The sequence below is a fragment of the Baudoinia panamericana genome, assembly GCF_000338955.1.
Source record: "Baudoinia panamericana UAMH 10762 unplaced genomic scaffold BAUCOscaffold_1, whole genome shotgun sequence".
Lineage (NCBI taxonomy): Eukaryota > Fungi > Ascomycota > Dothideomycetes > Mycosphaerellales > Teratosphaeriaceae > Baudoinia > Baudoinia panamericana.
The window spans coordinates 188,141-205,483 of NW_006911257.1; the positions used below are offsets into that span (position 1 = coordinate 188,141).

At 54.4% G+C, this 17,343-nt stretch overlaps 4 protein-coding genes across 4 annotated transcripts; 3 read left to right on the top strand and 1 right to left on the bottom strand.

Moving 5' to 3' along the window:
* Positions 1-105: 105 nt before the first annotated feature.
* BAUCODRAFT_62139 (uncharacterized protein) lies at positions 106-5,971 on the bottom strand (the record flags this gene model as incomplete). The annotated part of the gene is made up of 4 exons (XM_007673425.1): positions 106-510; positions 562-677; positions 726-3,804; positions 3,857-5,971. The coding sequence occupies 4 exons, from the start codon at positions 5,969-5,971 to the stop codon at positions 106-108; spliced, it is 5,715 nt and encodes a 1,904-aa protein (XP_007671615.1).
* Positions 5,972-6,484: 513 nt separating this feature from the next.
* BAUCODRAFT_144102 (uncharacterized protein) lies at positions 6,485-12,587 on the top strand (the record flags this gene model as incomplete). The annotated part of the gene is made up of 5 exons (XM_007673426.1): positions 6,485-6,534; positions 6,590-6,786; positions 6,838-7,119; positions 7,174-12,242; positions 12,294-12,587. 5 exons carry the CDS (start codon positions 6,485-6,487, stop codon positions 12,585-12,587), a joined length of 5,892 nt encoding a protein of 1,963 aa, XP_007671616.1.
* Positions 12,588-13,235: 648 nt separating this feature from the next.
* On the top strand, positions 13,236-15,481 carry BAUCODRAFT_28789 (uncharacterized protein). The gene is made up of 6 exons (XM_007673427.1): positions 13,236-13,507; positions 13,563-13,840; positions 13,896-13,930; positions 13,987-14,392; positions 14,448-14,851; positions 14,909-15,481. Exons 1-6 carry the CDS (start codon positions 13,336-13,338, stop codon positions 15,159-15,161), a joined length of 1,548 nt encoding a protein of 515 aa, XP_007671617.1. The 5' UTR covers positions 13,236-13,335; the 3' UTR covers positions 15,162-15,481.
* Positions 15,482-16,106: 625 nt separating this feature from the next.
* On the top strand, positions 16,107-17,324 carry BAUCODRAFT_61174 (uncharacterized protein; the record flags this gene model as incomplete). The annotated part of the gene is made up of 1 exon (XM_007673428.1): positions 16,107-17,324. One exon carries the CDS (start codon positions 16,107-16,109, stop codon positions 17,322-17,324), a length of 1,218 nt encoding a protein of 405 aa, XP_007671618.1.
* Between the last annotated feature and the right edge of the window lie 19 nt (positions 17,325-17,343).

Genomic DNA, 17,343 nt, shown 5'->3' on the forward strand with positions numbered 1-17,343 from the left:
GGAATGCTCGACATAAGTTCTACATTGCAAGTTGTATGGTCGAAGTGCAAATCAATGAATCCTCTATCAATGCTGCAATGCCCAAGTCGTACAATCAACCCGTCATCATGCCATCCCCTCCACCAGACTCTGCAAGACCTTGCTGCCAGTAGCCGAAGCAACCTCTTCTACATACTCCCGATTTGCCGAAAAGAGCTTGCCCGTCAGGTTTGGTATCCATCTACTCTCAAGTCGCTGTAGATCAATATCGTGCTCTTTGATGTGACCCATAAGGTATTGCCGATACGTGTCGATGCCGCCACGTAGGTAGCTCGAGTGAAAGGGTACGTTGACGCCTAGCAACGGCACCGTGGCGACTCCACGCGCAATCTCAATTGGTGCATTCAGATCATGCATCGCTGGTATGAAGCGTCGCACAGCTTGTGTAAGGTCGTCATCGACTGGCCCATGCTTGGCTGGACGTCCGGCAATGGCATCGCACGCCTTCGATAAGAGCCACAATGCGCGGAGCTAGGATCATCTCAGCACGAACCCATTAAATACCTTCGCTACGATACTTACGTGGCCAGCGCAGACGTACTGCTGCTCGCGAATATTGAAGTTGACAATCTCCAGCAGTAGACCGGTCTGGTCGCCGATACAACGCACAACGGCCTCCAGTTGCGCTTGCTTGAAGCCTGCAGGTTTGTCAGTCATAGTGAGGTGCAGAGGGAGGAAATATATACCCTTGTGAACCTTGGTCGGGTTCACCGCAAGCATAGAGAAGTCTGTCGAGCCAGCATCGTTGGTGCCGATCTGATTTTGCATCACCAGTCCACGATAGAAGGTCAAGCTAAGCAGATTTTCTAGCGTCATGAAGCCGCTGCAATTCAGCAGTGCGCTGTATTCGCCGAGTGAATGACCAGCGTACATGGCATTGGTTTGCACCAAACCGCGCGCCTGCAAGGATGCCATTTCAGCGCTGTTGAGCAGACTAATAGCCGGCTGCGCGAACTGCGTACAAAACAGAACGCCGTTGGGGTCCTCGAACGTGATACATTTGGAGGCTGCTGTAAGGCCACTAACGACGGGCGCAGAGACATACTCGGTGCCAACGAGAACTTGTTTCGTCAGAGCAAGGTAGTTGTCCCGAATCGCACGTCCCCTGGCGGTGCGGAAATGAATCGTGAGCTGCTTCGGATTCCTGCGGACAATGTCGAGCAGCGAGAAACCGTAAAGCTCGAACAGATGTCGATCGCCTCGGTCCCAGGTCGAGCGTGCAGCGTCATCAGTATCGTATAGCATCATGCCCATTCCCTTGACTTGGCTGCCTTGGCCCGTGAAGATGTACGCAGTGGGCGCCTGTTCTATTTCAGCTTGCGCGTCCAAGACCTTTGTATCGGTGATGTTTATGAATGCCTGGACGTGGAGCACCATTGATCCAGATCGCATGCCAGTATGCTCGATCTTGATCCGCAAAAAGTCCCCACCTCGCACAACGTCCTCGAACGTGGTGTACCATTTACGGAAGCGCGACGGATCCCCGTCAGCTAACTTCTCCTCAACCAGCCTTCGCACGACGGCCGATGTATACATGCCATGGATTATAGGTTCAGAGAGGCCTGCAAAGCCTGCAAAGCAATGATGCACATGGATTGGGTTGAAATCTCCAGACACGGCGGCATAGTCGGCGCCGAGATCGTAGACACGCAACGTAATACCAGCAGAATCTTGCCAGCCAGCATGTTCCAATTCGCGCGGGGCTTCGTGTAGGGAGCCATGTCGGTCCAGGAAGTCAGTGACCACATTGCCGGAGCAGCCTTGTCCGTTGAAGAAGACCGTTCCGACCAGGTTGTCGGCAGACCCTGATGCCACGGTGTAAACCGACCCTGTCACCTCCAACTCAAAGTCATCTGTTGACCGGATGCAGGTCTTGTGCGACTTTATCTCGAAGCGGAGGGTGGTCCCCAACTCAAGAAGCTTGCCCGCCTCGGCTCGCCACCATTTGCGACTAACAAGAGCGGCATGGATCTTAGACGAGGATACCACAAGCTCGTAACGGACGCACGGTTCTCTTTGGAAGTCCGCCACGTCGGATATCTGAGTACCGCGTAGAAAGAAATGCGAGATAACAGTCATCACCGATTCACCATCTCGGACGAGGCTCACGGTGATCTCCACGAGCTTGCCACTGCGCTGGGTCGTGACAGACGTCGCTTCGGCACGGGCCTGGAGGATATTGCCAACAGCCAGAGGCTGTACGCCTTTAGCGTATTCGAATGAGTTGGAACGGTGCAGGAGCCTAGACAAGTCGGCCCCGAGTCGGCTCGTAACGTCTGACAGAGCGGTACACATTGCCCTCCAAGCAGCGACAATCGCCAGATCCATGGGTGCCATCGACATATAGCCCACCGCAATTTGGTGGCTTCCAAATGCTCGTGCTATCATAGCAGCGAAACTCTGGACAAGCTCAGGGCGTAGGGTAGTCGTTTCTTGTACAGACTGGAGTTCTTTCGAGATGTTATGCGACGTGTCGTTCTCGGTGTTCCAGCAGACCGCGTAACAAGTCCTTAGCGACGCCCTCTCGGATGCCGCTGAGGCGTATAGAACAGCCTGGCCGCCAGCGCGCACACAACTGATTTCCAAGCTAAGTGTCCAAGGTTCTGCGCCTGCGCGGCAAGGCCCGTTCATTGCGAAGGTTATGTGGTTGCCGTCACTCGAAGACAAAGCATAGGCATGGTAGGGCTCACCAGTCACCACATCCTGACTAACAATCAGCAACCTCGCACCGCTGTTCGGTAGGAGGCGGACAACGACCGTGTCGCCTTTGCGAGGACGAAACGCTGAGGCCATCCGATTCGGCCCTCGTCCAGTGGTATATGAGACGTACGTAGCAGTCAGGCAAGTCATTAGCCAGTGATCGTTGGGTATCTCAAGCGCCTGGAGGAGGTGCGGTCGCTGCTCAGCGGTCAAGCCTGCTTTGAGAGTGCCCCGCATCACCATACCACTGGTGGTCATCTCTGATTGAGTATCGATGGAATCAAGCTCTTGCGAGAGACAGCTCCGTTGAGTGCTCCGGGGAGATGGGGCGCAGTTCAGGCTTTGGGGCCCAGACAGGGCCACGGCAAGATCGTTGTGAATCATGTCTAAGATGTCGGCTGCTGACTCTGAGGCTGACGTTGAGTAGCGCGCGGCCACTGGACCGTGTATAATGCACACACGCTGTGGGTCCTGATCCGGTGCAGCCTCAAGCTTTTCCGCTTGCCAGAGCGAGTCCTTCTTGAACCAGCTCTCGAAGTTCTCGTCAAGGGTGAAGATGAAGTTTGGCGGTTTCTGACCCCTGCGGCGACACAGCGCGAGGAAGTAGGCGGCATCCTCAGGATACAGTAGGTCGGTGATCGCAGTCGGACATACTGTCAGAAAGTCGTTGAGCATCTCAAAGGGTGTCACCTGCCGATTCAGATCGAAATCGGCGATGCCGAATCGCTCCAACACTCGCTCAGTGAAGTCTAAGAAGAAGGTTTGATAAGAGTGATGGATCCACTCCTGCTGCTGATGCATAAACATCAAGGCTATGATGCGCTGTAGGCAAGCTGCGTATGTCATGTCCGGAACCTCTAGCACTTGGCCAGCAGGGCCCATGGCGAACCACGGCTTTGCGTAGTCCCGGTTTAGCCGTCCGATGATCTCCGGGCGACGAGCTTTAAGTGCCTGCAAGCGCTTCTCTGTGTCTTTGATGGAGAATAGGGTCTGGTCCAGATCATGCCAAAGCATTACAGCTCGGTTGGCAATCTTATGGATCGGCTGGCCCATTTCTGAGGAGACCTGGGACTCGTTAGAAGGAATTGACTCTAGTTTCATTGAGGGCAAAACACACCGTGATCACGCCACCAGCGTCACCGTCGTACGTACGGTACCACTCTGTGTCTGAGACACCTGCTGTGGAAACGATGAGCTCCTTGACTGCATGTGAGGTCTCTGCTTCTCGAGCTACCATCATACGGCTTCCCAGCAATGCGCCGTCAAACGGCATGCGAGCGTATCCCAGAGCTTCTGACCACTCGCCAGTGAAGTATGGGAGCATGCCGGCCGCGTCTCCAAATCCGCCGCCTACGACGAGGATGATATTGTCGTGGCTCCTGATAGCAGCGTATGTCTTGATAATCGCAGAATGCATGTCTTCGTATGAATGATGGCCTCCAGCGCGGCCACCTGTCCATTGAAGGATGATTGGAAAGGTGCTTGCAGCTTCCGCAATGGCTAGGACTTGCTCGATTGAAGCTCGGGACGAGGGCTTAAATGAGATGTGCTTCAGACCCATGGTTTCGATGTACTCCTTGGCAATCTCTGGAGACGGCACGCCGGCTCCTATAGTCAGACCTTCAATTGGACAGCCCTCTGATTGCATTGTGCGTAGCAAAGGCACTTGCCACGCAATCGCTTTCGGACTTGCGTAAATCAGATTGCATGTGATGCCACGAGACACCGGCAAGGTGGCAGCGAGCTGTTGTAGAGCTTTTCGGAGATCGGAGGCCTGAGAATAGCCGCCACACGCCAGTTCAACGTGGTATCCGGCGTTGAGCACACTACTCACAAAGGAGGGCGACACAGTGGTAGGGGTCATTCCAGCGCACATAACCGCAGGTAGTCCGAGCATATTGGTGAGGCGTGTTCGAATGGACATGTGGCCTTGGTCATCCTTGATTACCGTCGGACTGAATTGCGAGGCCCAGTTGGACGACACGGTCATCTGGCGGCCACTCAGTAGCTCGGAGCGATTCCCATACAAGAGGCTTAAAGGTCCAAGGTCTGCGACGGAGATAATACGGACGCCGGAGCCGTTCAAGCGATCGTACAGAAGCATGCTTGTGCGACTCGGACCAAAGTCCAGTATGTGTGAATTTTGAGACCGTGTGAGTGCACGCGGCCAATCCACAGTTTTGTGCATAATCATCTGGATGAGCGAGGGCACCAGGCTCTGTGGTTCTGAATGCCTCAGATCCTCACCATCAACGGTGCCATACACAGGTATGGCCATGATGTGGGCCTTGAAAAGAGTGGCCCCAAACGCCTGTGTGAGTGCCTCCGCGGCATCCTGAAGGTGAGCACTGTGGAATGCGGCGGAAATAGGTAGAGATTGGGTGTCAATGACTGGTCGCCGTTTTGGAAAGGGAATCTTACTTTGATCGAGGTCAACTGGTGCGCTTCGTTGTTGTAGTACGATCTCCAGTCGGTCTAGCATTGGAGTCGGCCCGGAAACGACAAAAGAGTCGTCTGAATTGTGTAGAGCGATGAAGACTTTCTCTGCGTCCGTCAGGTATTCGTTGCATTCTTTCACGATCTTGGCAAGCTCGGAATGTTTCAAGCCTCTGATGCTTAGCATGGCGCTGTTGTGCTCTCCTGCAGCCGCATCAACGGCAGAAGCACTGAACAGCTTATCGCTTCTCGGGGTGGCGCGCTCTGCATACAGGCCGATCTGACGCAGCAGTATCATAGCATCCGATACGACTGCAGATAACGAGTCCCATGACTCTGCGCCCGCAATAGCAGCGGCGACGACGATGCCTTGAGAGTGACCAGTCGCGCCACTTAGGTGATCACGTAGCTGTCCAGGATGGAGATCTGCAAGCATGCAGAGCGTAGCATACTGAGCGAAGCCGAGGAGGCCATTGAGGGGAAGGCTGAATGGTGCTGTTGCAATTATGTGGGCCTGGGGTGCTGAGGTGGCGTCCTTGAGCCATCTTAGGAGGTCAAAGCCGTCCTGGGAGAGGTGGCTGGGCTTGTTGCTTGCAGTGTTGGACAAGAGAGCCGCAGCCCCTGTTTCGATCAGGCGAGAAACTTCGCCAGATGCTGCTACATAAATTGTACGAAGCGTGTCCAGGCATGTTGCGTTATGGGTACCTTGGCCCCCAAAGACTGCCAAAAGCGAGGCCTTGTTGTCCCGAGCAGCCTTCAGAATGGCCGACTCAGCCAGTTCGATGCGACGGCCCATGATCACCTCGCAGTGGTGGAGCAGGCAGACCGTCAACACATGGACGAGCAGCCGGTATGATAAGATTATTACGAGTCATCGCACCGAGATCGTATCACTGGAGGGTCCACACAAGGCACCCTGCCGGACGCCGACAAGAGGCTGACATGGCCGTCCACCTCAGCGCCGGCTGGAACGCGTATTGGCCAGATACGTGCCGTAAGCAAGCTTCGGCCACCAGAGGGGACCTTGTTGCAGGATCAGCCGAGCAACATGGGCAACTGTTCACTCGCTCACCGATGGATACCTGCGTGTCAACTTCAACCTAAGCCTGGATACTCCATCATCTGTAAAGTCCCAGCTTCGCTTCACCTACATCGCTGTTCTTGTAAGGCCCGTGATTGAGAAAGCGGCACTCTTGTGTTCGCATTGAGAACAGCAGCAGAAGCACATGTAGGCGCACAACAGTGAGGGTGATCAAGTCGGTTCCTTCTGCGGCCAATCGCTTGCCCGACTGTGGAGTCGACACGAGTCATGGCAGAGCGGCAGCACGTCGCTTACTTGCTCCTTGTTGAGCTGCTCGCGTAGGTTATAGACATTGTACTTATCGTGCACCCTCACACCACTGACACCATGCAGACATCAATTTGCCTTTCCGGTACAATGGATCGACACGCAGGACGTACTCCTGGACCCCCGCCGGCGCGTCCAACGGATTGTCGAGCTGGGTCCTGGCTCGACGCTTGCGAACATGGCAAGGCGGACGCACAAAGCAGGCAATCAGTTTGCGGACACCCTGCTCGGCCTGAGTCGCTTGTTCATGTCCTGCGTAACTGGTACGTTACGTGCATGTTACGCCCAGTCACCACGCTAACTTTCCTCTCTAGACGTGTCACAAGTCCGGTATCATTACCAAGATGTTACCGAAGATGGGTCAAACGATACCGCTGTCGTCGCCAAAGACTCAAAAGATGTGCCATCTAATGTGGTTGTGGCAAAGATGGAACAGGCGGCACCTGTTGCAGCTCCCGCAGTGGCAGTCGCTGCCAGTAGCATCGCCGACGTGCCAATCCCTGCTCTCCACATGGTTGCTGCGTTGATCTCGTTCAAATTACGCAAATCAATGGACGAGCTCAACACGAAGCAGTCCATTAAAGAGCTTTCCTCGGGTGAGTCTTGAAGTCAACTTGTTCGTTTCCGCGCTAACATACATCGTCTTCAAGGCAAATCCACATTGCAGAATGAGCTCATCGGCGATGTTGGCGAGCAATTTGGCGCCGTGCCGGACGGGGCGGAAGACATGCCACTCGCTGCTCTTGCTGATGCTTTGGAGCCATCTAACTCCGGCCAGCTGGGTAAGAAAGGCTCTACCAACATTGGACGATGGGTCGCTGCCGTGATGCCGCCGAAGTTCGCTCTCAGTGCGATTCGCGAATACCTCCACAGCACTTACGGACTTGGCCAGTCTCGGCAAACCTCCGTGTTGCTGTTCGCTATGACGCATACTATCGCATCCGCGACTGCCCGCGCAAGCTCAGTGGACCATGCAATGTCGATTCTGGACGAGGCAGTCCAGAAATATGCCCATTTCTGTGGTCTCTCCTTGCAAAAAGCTGTAGCATCTTCGGCGTCACAATCAACTGCCGTTGTCATGGACCCGAAAGTCATTGATGATCTCACACAAACCCAGAAGCAGCTGGCTCATGCGCAGTACAAAGCACTTGCCAAGTACCTCGGCCTCGAGGGCGCGGATATGGACAATACCGACGGGACCAGCAGCTTGATGGCTAATTTTCATCAGAGGCTGGCTTTGTGGCACGCTGAGTTCGGGCCAGACTTCGAAGAAGGTCTGAAGCCAATTTTCCGACCGCTGCACTTGCGACGTTACGATTTCTGCTGGAACCAGAGCCGGAACGATATCTGTCGACTTTACTTCGATTGCTTCCAAGTTATGACATCCGCACAACTTTCTTACATCAAAACGGAAACTCTTCCCATACTTGCAAGCAAAGCAGATGCAACCACGATGAACCTACTCAGCAGATTGATATTGCACGCAAGCTTGGGTAGCTCTTCGGCGACATTCGTGACCGTTGGACGAACTCTGCAAAGCATGATAGGCGCTCGACTATCGCAAGCGTCTTGTCACGTCTTTACAACCGCACCAGTCGCGCCGCGAACACTCGTTCTGTCCGACGGTGCAGTTACGTACTCTGAGGTTCCACGTACGCTCAACGGAGCAACAGTGACTTATTCGCAGATACTACGAGCCGGCGAACATGCTGTAATCAAGACACAGGTCGAAGGTCACTGGAGCAGCAATAAGCGGCTGACCGATCAGTTCTTCAGTGTTGTTGATCAAGCACAAGGAACTGGGCTAAGCTTCGCGGGTAAGGTCGTGCTCGTCACTGGTGCCGGACGAGGGTCGATTGGTTCCGAGCTAGTGAAGACCCTCCTGGGCTCCGGTGCAAGGGTCATTGTCACCACGAGCCGTTCGATTGCAAGTGTCCAGGCCTTCTACCGGCGAATGTACAGCGACCACGCATCACGGGGAGCCGAGCTCTTCCTCTTACCATTCAACCAAGCAAGCTTGCAGGACTGTGAGGCGCTTGCACAGCACATCTACAACGCGGATGGCCTGGGACTCGACATCGATGTGATCATACCCTTTGCCGCAATGCCTGAAGGTGCTGCGGACATCGACCAACTTAGCTGGAAGTCGGAGCTAGCCCACCGTCTAATGCTGACGAATCTGCTCCGTCTCCTCGGTTTTCTTGTCCAGCAAAAGTCACGCCTGAGCGTACAAAACCAACCATCTCAGGTCCTGTTACCACTTTCACCGAATCACGGGACGTTTGGCGGCGATGGCTTGTACTCCGAGTCGAAGCTAGGCCTCGAAGGCCTACTGAATCGCTTTGCTTCCGAGTCCTGGCACGACAAGCTCTCCATCTGCGGCGTCATAATTGGGTGGACCCGAGGTACCGGCCTCATGGAAGGCAATGATCTGATTTCCGAGGCAATCGAATCTCATGGCGTCCTGACGTTTTCGCAAGCAGAGATGGCGCTCAATATCCTCGCAGTCTGTACCGGGGATGTCGCTTCCCGCTGCGAGGACGAGGCTTTGGTCGCTGACTTCTCTGGAGGCCTTGGCCGTGTTAACAACCTCAAATCGCTTACGAATGACGCGCGAACAGCCCTCAAAGAGCAACAACAGATTAGCAAGGCGATCTACGCCGAAGATGCTCGAGAATCTGGACTGACCAGCCAACCAAAGCCTGAGAATGAGAATAGTAGAAAAAGGGGTCGTCGTCGAGGGAGACTGGAGATGCAGTTCCCGGCTCTTCCGAAGAGCAACCATCACCTCCAATCACTCGGTCTTCTGGACATGGTCGATCTGCGTTCGACAGCTGTCATTGTCGGGTTTTCTGAACTGGGTCCTTGGGGATCGGCACGCACTCGTTGGGAGATGGAGTCGAAGAGGGAGTTCTCACTGAATGGATACATCGAACTTGCTTGGTTCATGGGTCTTACCCGGCACGTGGATGGACCACTCAAAGGTGGAAATCACTACGTCGGCTGGGTCGATAGCGGCAGCGGAGAACCCGTCCACGATGAGGAGATCCCACACCGTTATAGTGAGAAGATGCTTCAACACGCAGGAATTCGTATGATCGAGTCGGAATTACTTGGGGGCTATGATCCGCTGAAGAAAGAGTTTTTGCAAGAAATATCACTGGACGCTGACTCGCCAGAGTTCGAGTGCACCACGTCTGCGGCCGAGGCTCTAAAATTACGACATGGAGATAGCATCATTCTCACTACGTCAGAGGGCTCAGAGACAGCGCGATGCACGCTCAAAGCTGGATCCCGGATCTTCGTACCTAAAACCGTCCCACTAGCATACAGTGTCGTTGCTGGCTTGATACCCACCGGCTGGAGTGCCGTGCGGTACGGCGTGTCAGAGGACATCGTACGCCAGGTTGATGCGGTCACTTTGTACACCATATGCTGCGTTGCAGAGGCTTTCTATTCAGCCGGGATAGAGCATCCACAGGAGGTGTTCAAATACATCCATCTCTCGGAGCTCGGTAACATGTTGGGTACATCCCTTGGCGGCACTGACAAACTGCGCGAGATGATGCACGACGTGCGTCTTGACAAGGATATCCAAGGCGACGTGCTGCAAGAAACGAACCTTAACACACCTGCCGCTTGGGTCAACATGCTGCTTCTTGGAGCTTCAGGTCCAATCAAGACACCTGTTGGAGCCTGCGCCACAGCTTTGGAGTCTATGGACATGGCTATCGACTCGATCACGACCGGCAAGACGAAGCTGTGTCTGGTAGGTGGCTCCGATAACTTCCAAGAAGACGAGTCCTACGCTTTCTCCACAATGAAAGCTACTGTCAACGCTGCGCAGCAGTTTGCCGAAGGACGTACGCCACGCGAGTTCTCTCGACCTACCGCGGACACCAGAGCCGGCTTTCTCGAGGCGCAAGGCTGTGGCGTGCAGATTGTGTGCAATGCGGAGCTAGCAATTGAGATGGGCTTGCCGATTTATGCCGTGATTGCTGGTACAACAATGGCAGCGGACCAAATCAGCCGATCAGTACCCGCGCCGGGCAAGGGGCTCCTTACCTTCGCCAGAGAGGACGACGCGAGCTCACCAATGCTGGATCTCAAGTACAGAAGAGCGCAGATGCAAATGGCGATCTCTCGCGCTTCTTCGGACAGCGACAACACCACCGATACAGGATTCACTACGCCTGGCTCAGGGACTTCTACACCGCTGAGCATAGTGTCTGTCGACTCTTCAAGCCCCGATAAAGACGCAGCCAAGCAATCCGAGACGTTCGGTCTGGTGTCAGCTGTAAAACACAAGCAAGCGCATTTGCCACAAATAGATCCACGTCGCCTCGAGGCTACCGTCCGCCGAATCCGACGCCAGTGGGGTAATGACTTCCGTGCAGACAACCCACGCATTTCGCCAATGCGTGCGGCACTCGCTGTCTGGGGTCTTACTATTGACGACCTTGATATTGTGTCTCTGCACGGAACATCAACCAAGGCGAATGACATCAATGAACCGGAAACGATTAATACTCAGATGACACACCTGAACAGGAACAGCGTTCCGTTGCTGAGCATCTGCCAGAAAGCTGTGACTGGCCATCCGAAGGCCCCGGCTGCTGCTTGGATGCTGAACGGCTGCCTCCAGTCAATGTGTTCCGGCATCGTGCCAGGGAATCCAAATTGCGACAACATTGACCGGGTCTTGCAGAAATATCAACATCTAGCTTTTCCCACCGAGTCTCTACAACTTCCGGAGATCAAAGCCTTTCTGCTCAACTCATTTGGGTTTGGACAGAAGGGTGCTCAAATGGTCGGGGTCAATCCTAAATACCTCTTTGCCACATTGGAAGCAACAGCATTCGAAACGTATGCCTCAAAATGCCGAAACCGTCAGCGGCTCGCCAATCGTGCATTTGCAAAGGCCGTCCTGACCAACTCCATCGTCAAAGCTCAGACCTCGCCGCCTTACCGTAAGGAGGATGCCATGCACGTGCTCATGGACCCGATGGCACGAGCGGAACTTGATACCGAAGCTGGAGCCTACGTGTATAAGATACGGCCCCCGCCTATCGCCGGCGCCCTTCTCCCGGAGATGCATCAGTGGGCGGAGACCCAAGAAGAACGTATTACGGTCGAGCACGCAAAGTCTAGTAGCAAGCGTCTTCCGCCAGTGGCGACGTATGCGGCGCCCGCCGTTGATCCACTAGTCATCATTTCACCGGGTTCGGAGATGCCTACACCGTTTGGTAATGTCCAACAACGACCCTTACTCGAGTTTGCACTTGGGAAACCGGCCACTGAGCGTCCGGTGGCCTCGCCTTTGCAGAACATCGCTGCCAGCCTCGCTCTTGCTAGAGAGCCCACACCGGCCGAGCTCGAGCCCGCTGACTCAACACCGATTAGCACCTCCGCGGCGCAAGCTCTGAGCGCCTTGGTCGAGACTGTGCCTCGTGGTGCTTCAATAGGTGGTGTAGGTGTGGACTGGGAAGATCTTACGAGTTTCACTTCAGACGCAAACCCGACTTTTCTGGACCGCAACTACACAAAAGCAGAGCGAGAGCACGCAACACATGCGCGCGATCCACACGCATATTACGTGAGTCGTTGGTGTGCGAAAGAGGCTGTTTTCAAGTGCCTGGCAGTGAAGTCGCAAGGTGCTGGCTTCGCAATGGAAGCTATAGAGATTGTAAATGATGAGAAGGGAGTGCCCGGCGTCAAGGTAAGACAAGTTGCATTGCAAGCAGAATAACGCTGCTAACCAGGGCTATAGCTACATGGTGCGGCGCTTGAGCAGGCTCAGGAGGCAAAGTACAGCCACATTCTACTCAGTATCTCGTACGGCAACGATACGGTTATTGCAGTGGCGGTCTCACAACGTGCGGCGCAGTCGCAACATCGGGACAGCTCGAGTGAGAAGGTTCGAGCATCATTAGCAGAAGAAGAACTTTCAACTGCATCGAAGGACGGGGGGCCACTAAGAGGTGCTTCTCGCCGGTTGTTGCCAAGCGGGTTAATGGGCAGTAAGAAGGTGAAGGCAACGGCTATGCGTATTCTTGGTAAATAATAGACCACAGCCGGCGCTTGAATATGGTACGTGTTTGTTGTTTGTCACTTGCTGGGATCTTGTGCCATCTCTTGCTCACAGTGCTACCATTTCGTAACCCCAGTCTGCTGGTCTCGGTTCGGTCGTGATGATCATTTCCGCAGACTTTCAATACTGTTACTCTTCTCATTGCCCCGCGACCAGCACATAGAGTGCATTGTGCGAAATGTTCTGATCATCTCTCCATGTTTCTAACCCGATGCGACCGCGCGCGCGCCACGGGATTTCACAATGAGGACAACGGCAGAGTTGATGTGTGAGGCCCGAGCGCCGTTCGCTCACCGAAGCTCACTCTGCGCACCCTTGACGGGGAACGAACCCACTCAACAACATATGCCTGCCATTCGGGTCGGACTGATCGCGTTCAACCCGAGTGATAAGGTAGGTACGGAGGAAATGAAAGAAACACGACCGTTAACCATGGCTCCACTGCGCCCGTCACTCAAAAGAAGGCTTAGCTATCTTGACATCTCTTCCACATCCGTGGTACTGTACCTCCTCGTCCGTTACTTCTTGTTAGATTTGCGAAGGCTCCATGATGTCCTCCTCGCCCGTTCCTGAACGGATGATGCGTAGCGTGGACGAGCCCAAATCCGAGATGTCAGACGAGTCACCCGCAAGCTCGCAAGTGGTTGCGCACAAGAACGAAGGCAGTGACGAGTCCGGAGCACTCACTGACGAGGAAGACGCGGCAGAGAAGCTCAACATCATGCCCTTCGGCGTGAAGCTGATCTGCACAGTGGCTGCGCTGATGCTCGGAGTCTTGTGCATGGCGCTCGACAATACCATCATCGCAGTCGCCATTCCTCGAATAACAGATACCTTCGGCAACCTCAACGATGTCGGCTGGTATGCTTCAGCATATTTGCTTCCTGGCTGCGGTATGGCAATCCTCATGCACAGTCCCGATCTCGCTGACTATGGTGGCTCGGACAGCTTTCCAACTGCTGGCTGGGAAGCTGTACACTTATCTCAGCATCAAATGGGTGTTCCTGACGGCGCTTTTCATTTTCGAGGTTGGTTCTCTGGTCTGCGGTGTTGCGCCAACTTCGACGGCGCTCATTGTCGGACGAGCCATTGCCGGTCTCGGTAGCGCGGGCATTTTCAGCGGTGCGATGGTCACGATTGCGCATATCGTCGAGCTTGAGAAGCGGCCGGTCTACTTCTCTCTTATTGGCGGTGTCTACGGTCTTGCTTCAGTCATTGGACCGCTAGTGAGTAGGAAGAGTTCCAAGTAAGCACACTCGACGTCCAGCTGATTGCGGGTAGATTGGTGGCGCTTTCACCGATAAGGTGACATGGAGGCGAGTTCACGTGGACCTATGCCACCCGCTGACATTTTTAGCTGACTGATGATTAGGTGGTGCTTCTACGTCAATTTGCCGATCGGCGCAGTCACTGCTATCCTTCTAGTGGTTTTCCTTCGCCTTAAGCCGCATGACAAAAGCACTCGGATACCGCTGCGTGCCCTTTTGTGGAAACTGGACCCGATCGGCAGCACGATCTTCGTACCTTCGATCGTCTGCGTGATCCTCGCTCTACAGATGGGCGGCGTCACCTACGCCTGGTCCAATGGTCGCATCATCGCCTTGTGGGTGGTATTTGCGGTCACTCTGATCGCATTTTGTATCCTACAATGGGTTCTTCGCGAAAATGCGACGGTGCCGCTGCGTATCGCTCGGCAGCGTTCCATAGCTTTCGCCTCGTTGTTTGGTTTCTGCATTGGAGCTTCTTTCTTCATCTTCATATACTTCGTTCCTATCTGGGTAAGTAGGACCTCAAGTTTGTGGACAGAGGAAGTTACCGCTAACCGACCGCCAGTTCCAAGCCATTAAGGGCACCAGTGCGGTGCAAGCTGGTATCTACACCCTACCATTGATCCTTGCTGAGATCCTCGGAATCGGTCTGTCCGGCGGCCTTGTCACTAACCTGGGGTACTTTGCGCCTTTCTTCATTGGCAGCTCGGTGATCATGTCCATTGGCGCTGGTTTGATGATGTTGTTCGATGTCAACACGTCCACCGGCCGCTGGGTCGGGTACCAATTTCTGTACGGCTTTGGTGTTGGCCTCGGTTTCCAACAGGGCGGCGTGGCCGCACAGGCTGCGCTGCCGTTTAAAGACGTGGCCGTCGGCACGACTGTCGTACTCTTTCTACAAATCTTGGGTGGCTCACTGTTCGTATCAGTGGCGCAGAATTTATTCACAACTCACTTGATCAAGAATATGTAAGTCATCGCTCCTCAAAACGGCATTTCTCGGACTTGACTAACGTGCGGTCACAGCCTTGCTCTGGGTCTTGCCGACCTGAACCCTGCAGACATCGTGGCTGCAGGTGCGACAGGGATACGAAGTCTTGTTAGTGAGGCCGAGCTCCCAGCGGTACTAGGTGCCTACAACAAGGCTCTTGTGACCGTTTTCGAAGTTGGTACCATTACTGCCGCAATCAGCATCCTCGGTGCAGTTGGAGTGGAGTGGAGGAGCATCAAGGCGGAGAAGAAGCCGGTCATAGCAGCCGAGGAGCCGATTGTTGCATGATCGTATGCTTGGAGGGCAAGAAGTGGTTACATTAGTTCCGGTTTTGCAAGTTACCGCACATGGCCGAGATGAGAGTCTGGCAGGTTCGTAGGCAGCAACTGAAACGCGCTTTCGGACTGTATGTTGTGAAGACAATGTGGAGCGTATCCATCGGTGTTAAGATCGTCCAATCTAAGGCAGGCGTACTATAACGAGTGCTGTTATAGCTCTATCGTATCGTACCTTGAGAGCCTGGAGAGCAGCAGGACTAGGAGGGCCGAGTTTGCTGCGCAATAAAGGCTTTCGCCTCACTTTAACGTAGTCGCTTCCTCCACTCCCACAGACCTGCACCCTTATACGCTCAATCCACCAGAGTGACCAAGCTGACAATGCTGTAGTGCAGGTGGAGAATGCACTCCCGAGCAGGAGAGCAATAAGATGTGGTCTAGAGGAAGTCGCGCTGCTAATGCATCTCATATCTCTGCGAGATGCGGTGACTCCCGAACATCATAGGGTACAAGGGAACAGCGACCTCACCATTCTGAACACTAGTTCTAACCCGAACCCTAACCCTGCTACTCATGTATCACGTGTCGAAATGCTTTGCGCCCCCGATGGGCGGTTTCTTCTGACATGGAAACGGTTGCACCTTAATTCCGTAACCTGCTATTCTACGTATCGAGGTCAAAGTCAGATGGAGATCGCATTCACTTTCTATATATGAACGGCCTATGCTCTCAGATAGTTGTTAGCCGTCGGAGCACCCTACTCCTGTTCACATGTGGCAGATCTTTTCCGCGATTTCACTTACGGTGGGCTCAAGGTCGGCATGGCATTCACCGGCCGCTCGGTGATCGAACCTCAAGAGCCTCAACGAAATGCCCAGCTCCTTGTCGCGCATGATCGGCCGTGCCCAAGTGACCCTAATACGTGGGGTCGCAGTAGGTCCTTACCAATGGCGCAAAGATGTCCGCTCTTAGTCGTTCTGGCGTGTTGTCGAGGTTAATTTGGAAGAGGGCCTTCACCAGCACAGGAACACGGCTCAACCTGCCGTTGATCACGTGCATACGAGGACTCACACGACCCAGGTTGGAACGAAGAGGAAAGGTCGCGACGACGGTCGCTCCGAGGAGGCACATCGTAACCACCATGACCGCCGCATATGTGATGCAGCCCATGTTCTACGTTAGTATCCTCCTGGGAGCCTGGACCTTGAAGTGCGGTCTCATGGTCATCTTTCAAGACCGGTTGTTTTATCTCTCGTGGCTGCCGCCCGCTGCTTGGAGGGACACTGTCGACGACGTTGCAACACAGTGTCGGCCTGTAGAATGGGAGACTACTCGCATCCAAGCTGCTGATGGCGTCCATTTGGCAGTTTGCGTTGGTCGCATGCCACAAGGCTTGTCAAGCGCAAAGCATGTCTCATCTCCTCAGGCGATTGATCAAGGTATGGCGACCTCGAAGGTCCGTACGGTAATCTGCTACTTCCCAGGAAACGGAGGCTCAATGCCCGAGCGCTTGCCCGGTGTTTCGCGGGTCTTACAGGCACTCAACGAGCAGAGTCCGCCTACACATGAGTACGTCGTTGCAGCTCAAGCATACAGAGGCTACTGGCAATCTGAAGGGCGGCCCTCAAAAGCAGCTCTGGAGAAGGATGCACAGCACTTCATCGACTGGGCATTCGCAAACTTCGCCGCGCCGGACGTGAAGCTTCAGATTGTGCTTTGGGGCCACAGTCTAGGCTCTGCCGTCGCCAACACGGCAGCGGCAGGCTATGTCACTCGATCCGGCCCAAGCGGCGTGACGCCGACACTAAGCGCTGTCGTCTTGGAGACACCGTCCACCAGTACTCAAGACTTGTTAACTGCCCTTACACCACAATGGTGGCTGCCATATCGATATATGTGGCGGTACCTCTGGTGGAACAACTGGCAGACGGCGAAAGCCCTTGAGGTGATGGCGGATCACAGAGACGTTACCCAGCATGCGTTACCGCCCATCCTCTTGCTGTGTGCTGAAAAGGACGATATCATTTCTGATGGTGCACCAACACGGCTCCGAGAGATCGCAGAACGGCTTCGTATGCGAGTTAAGAAGGTTGTGGTGTCAGGTGCGAATCATGGGACTGCTTCGATTATTGGACGCAGCGCGTTAGTAGACTTCATCCTGGATGCAACGCCGTGAGCAATTGGGAGTAGAAGAC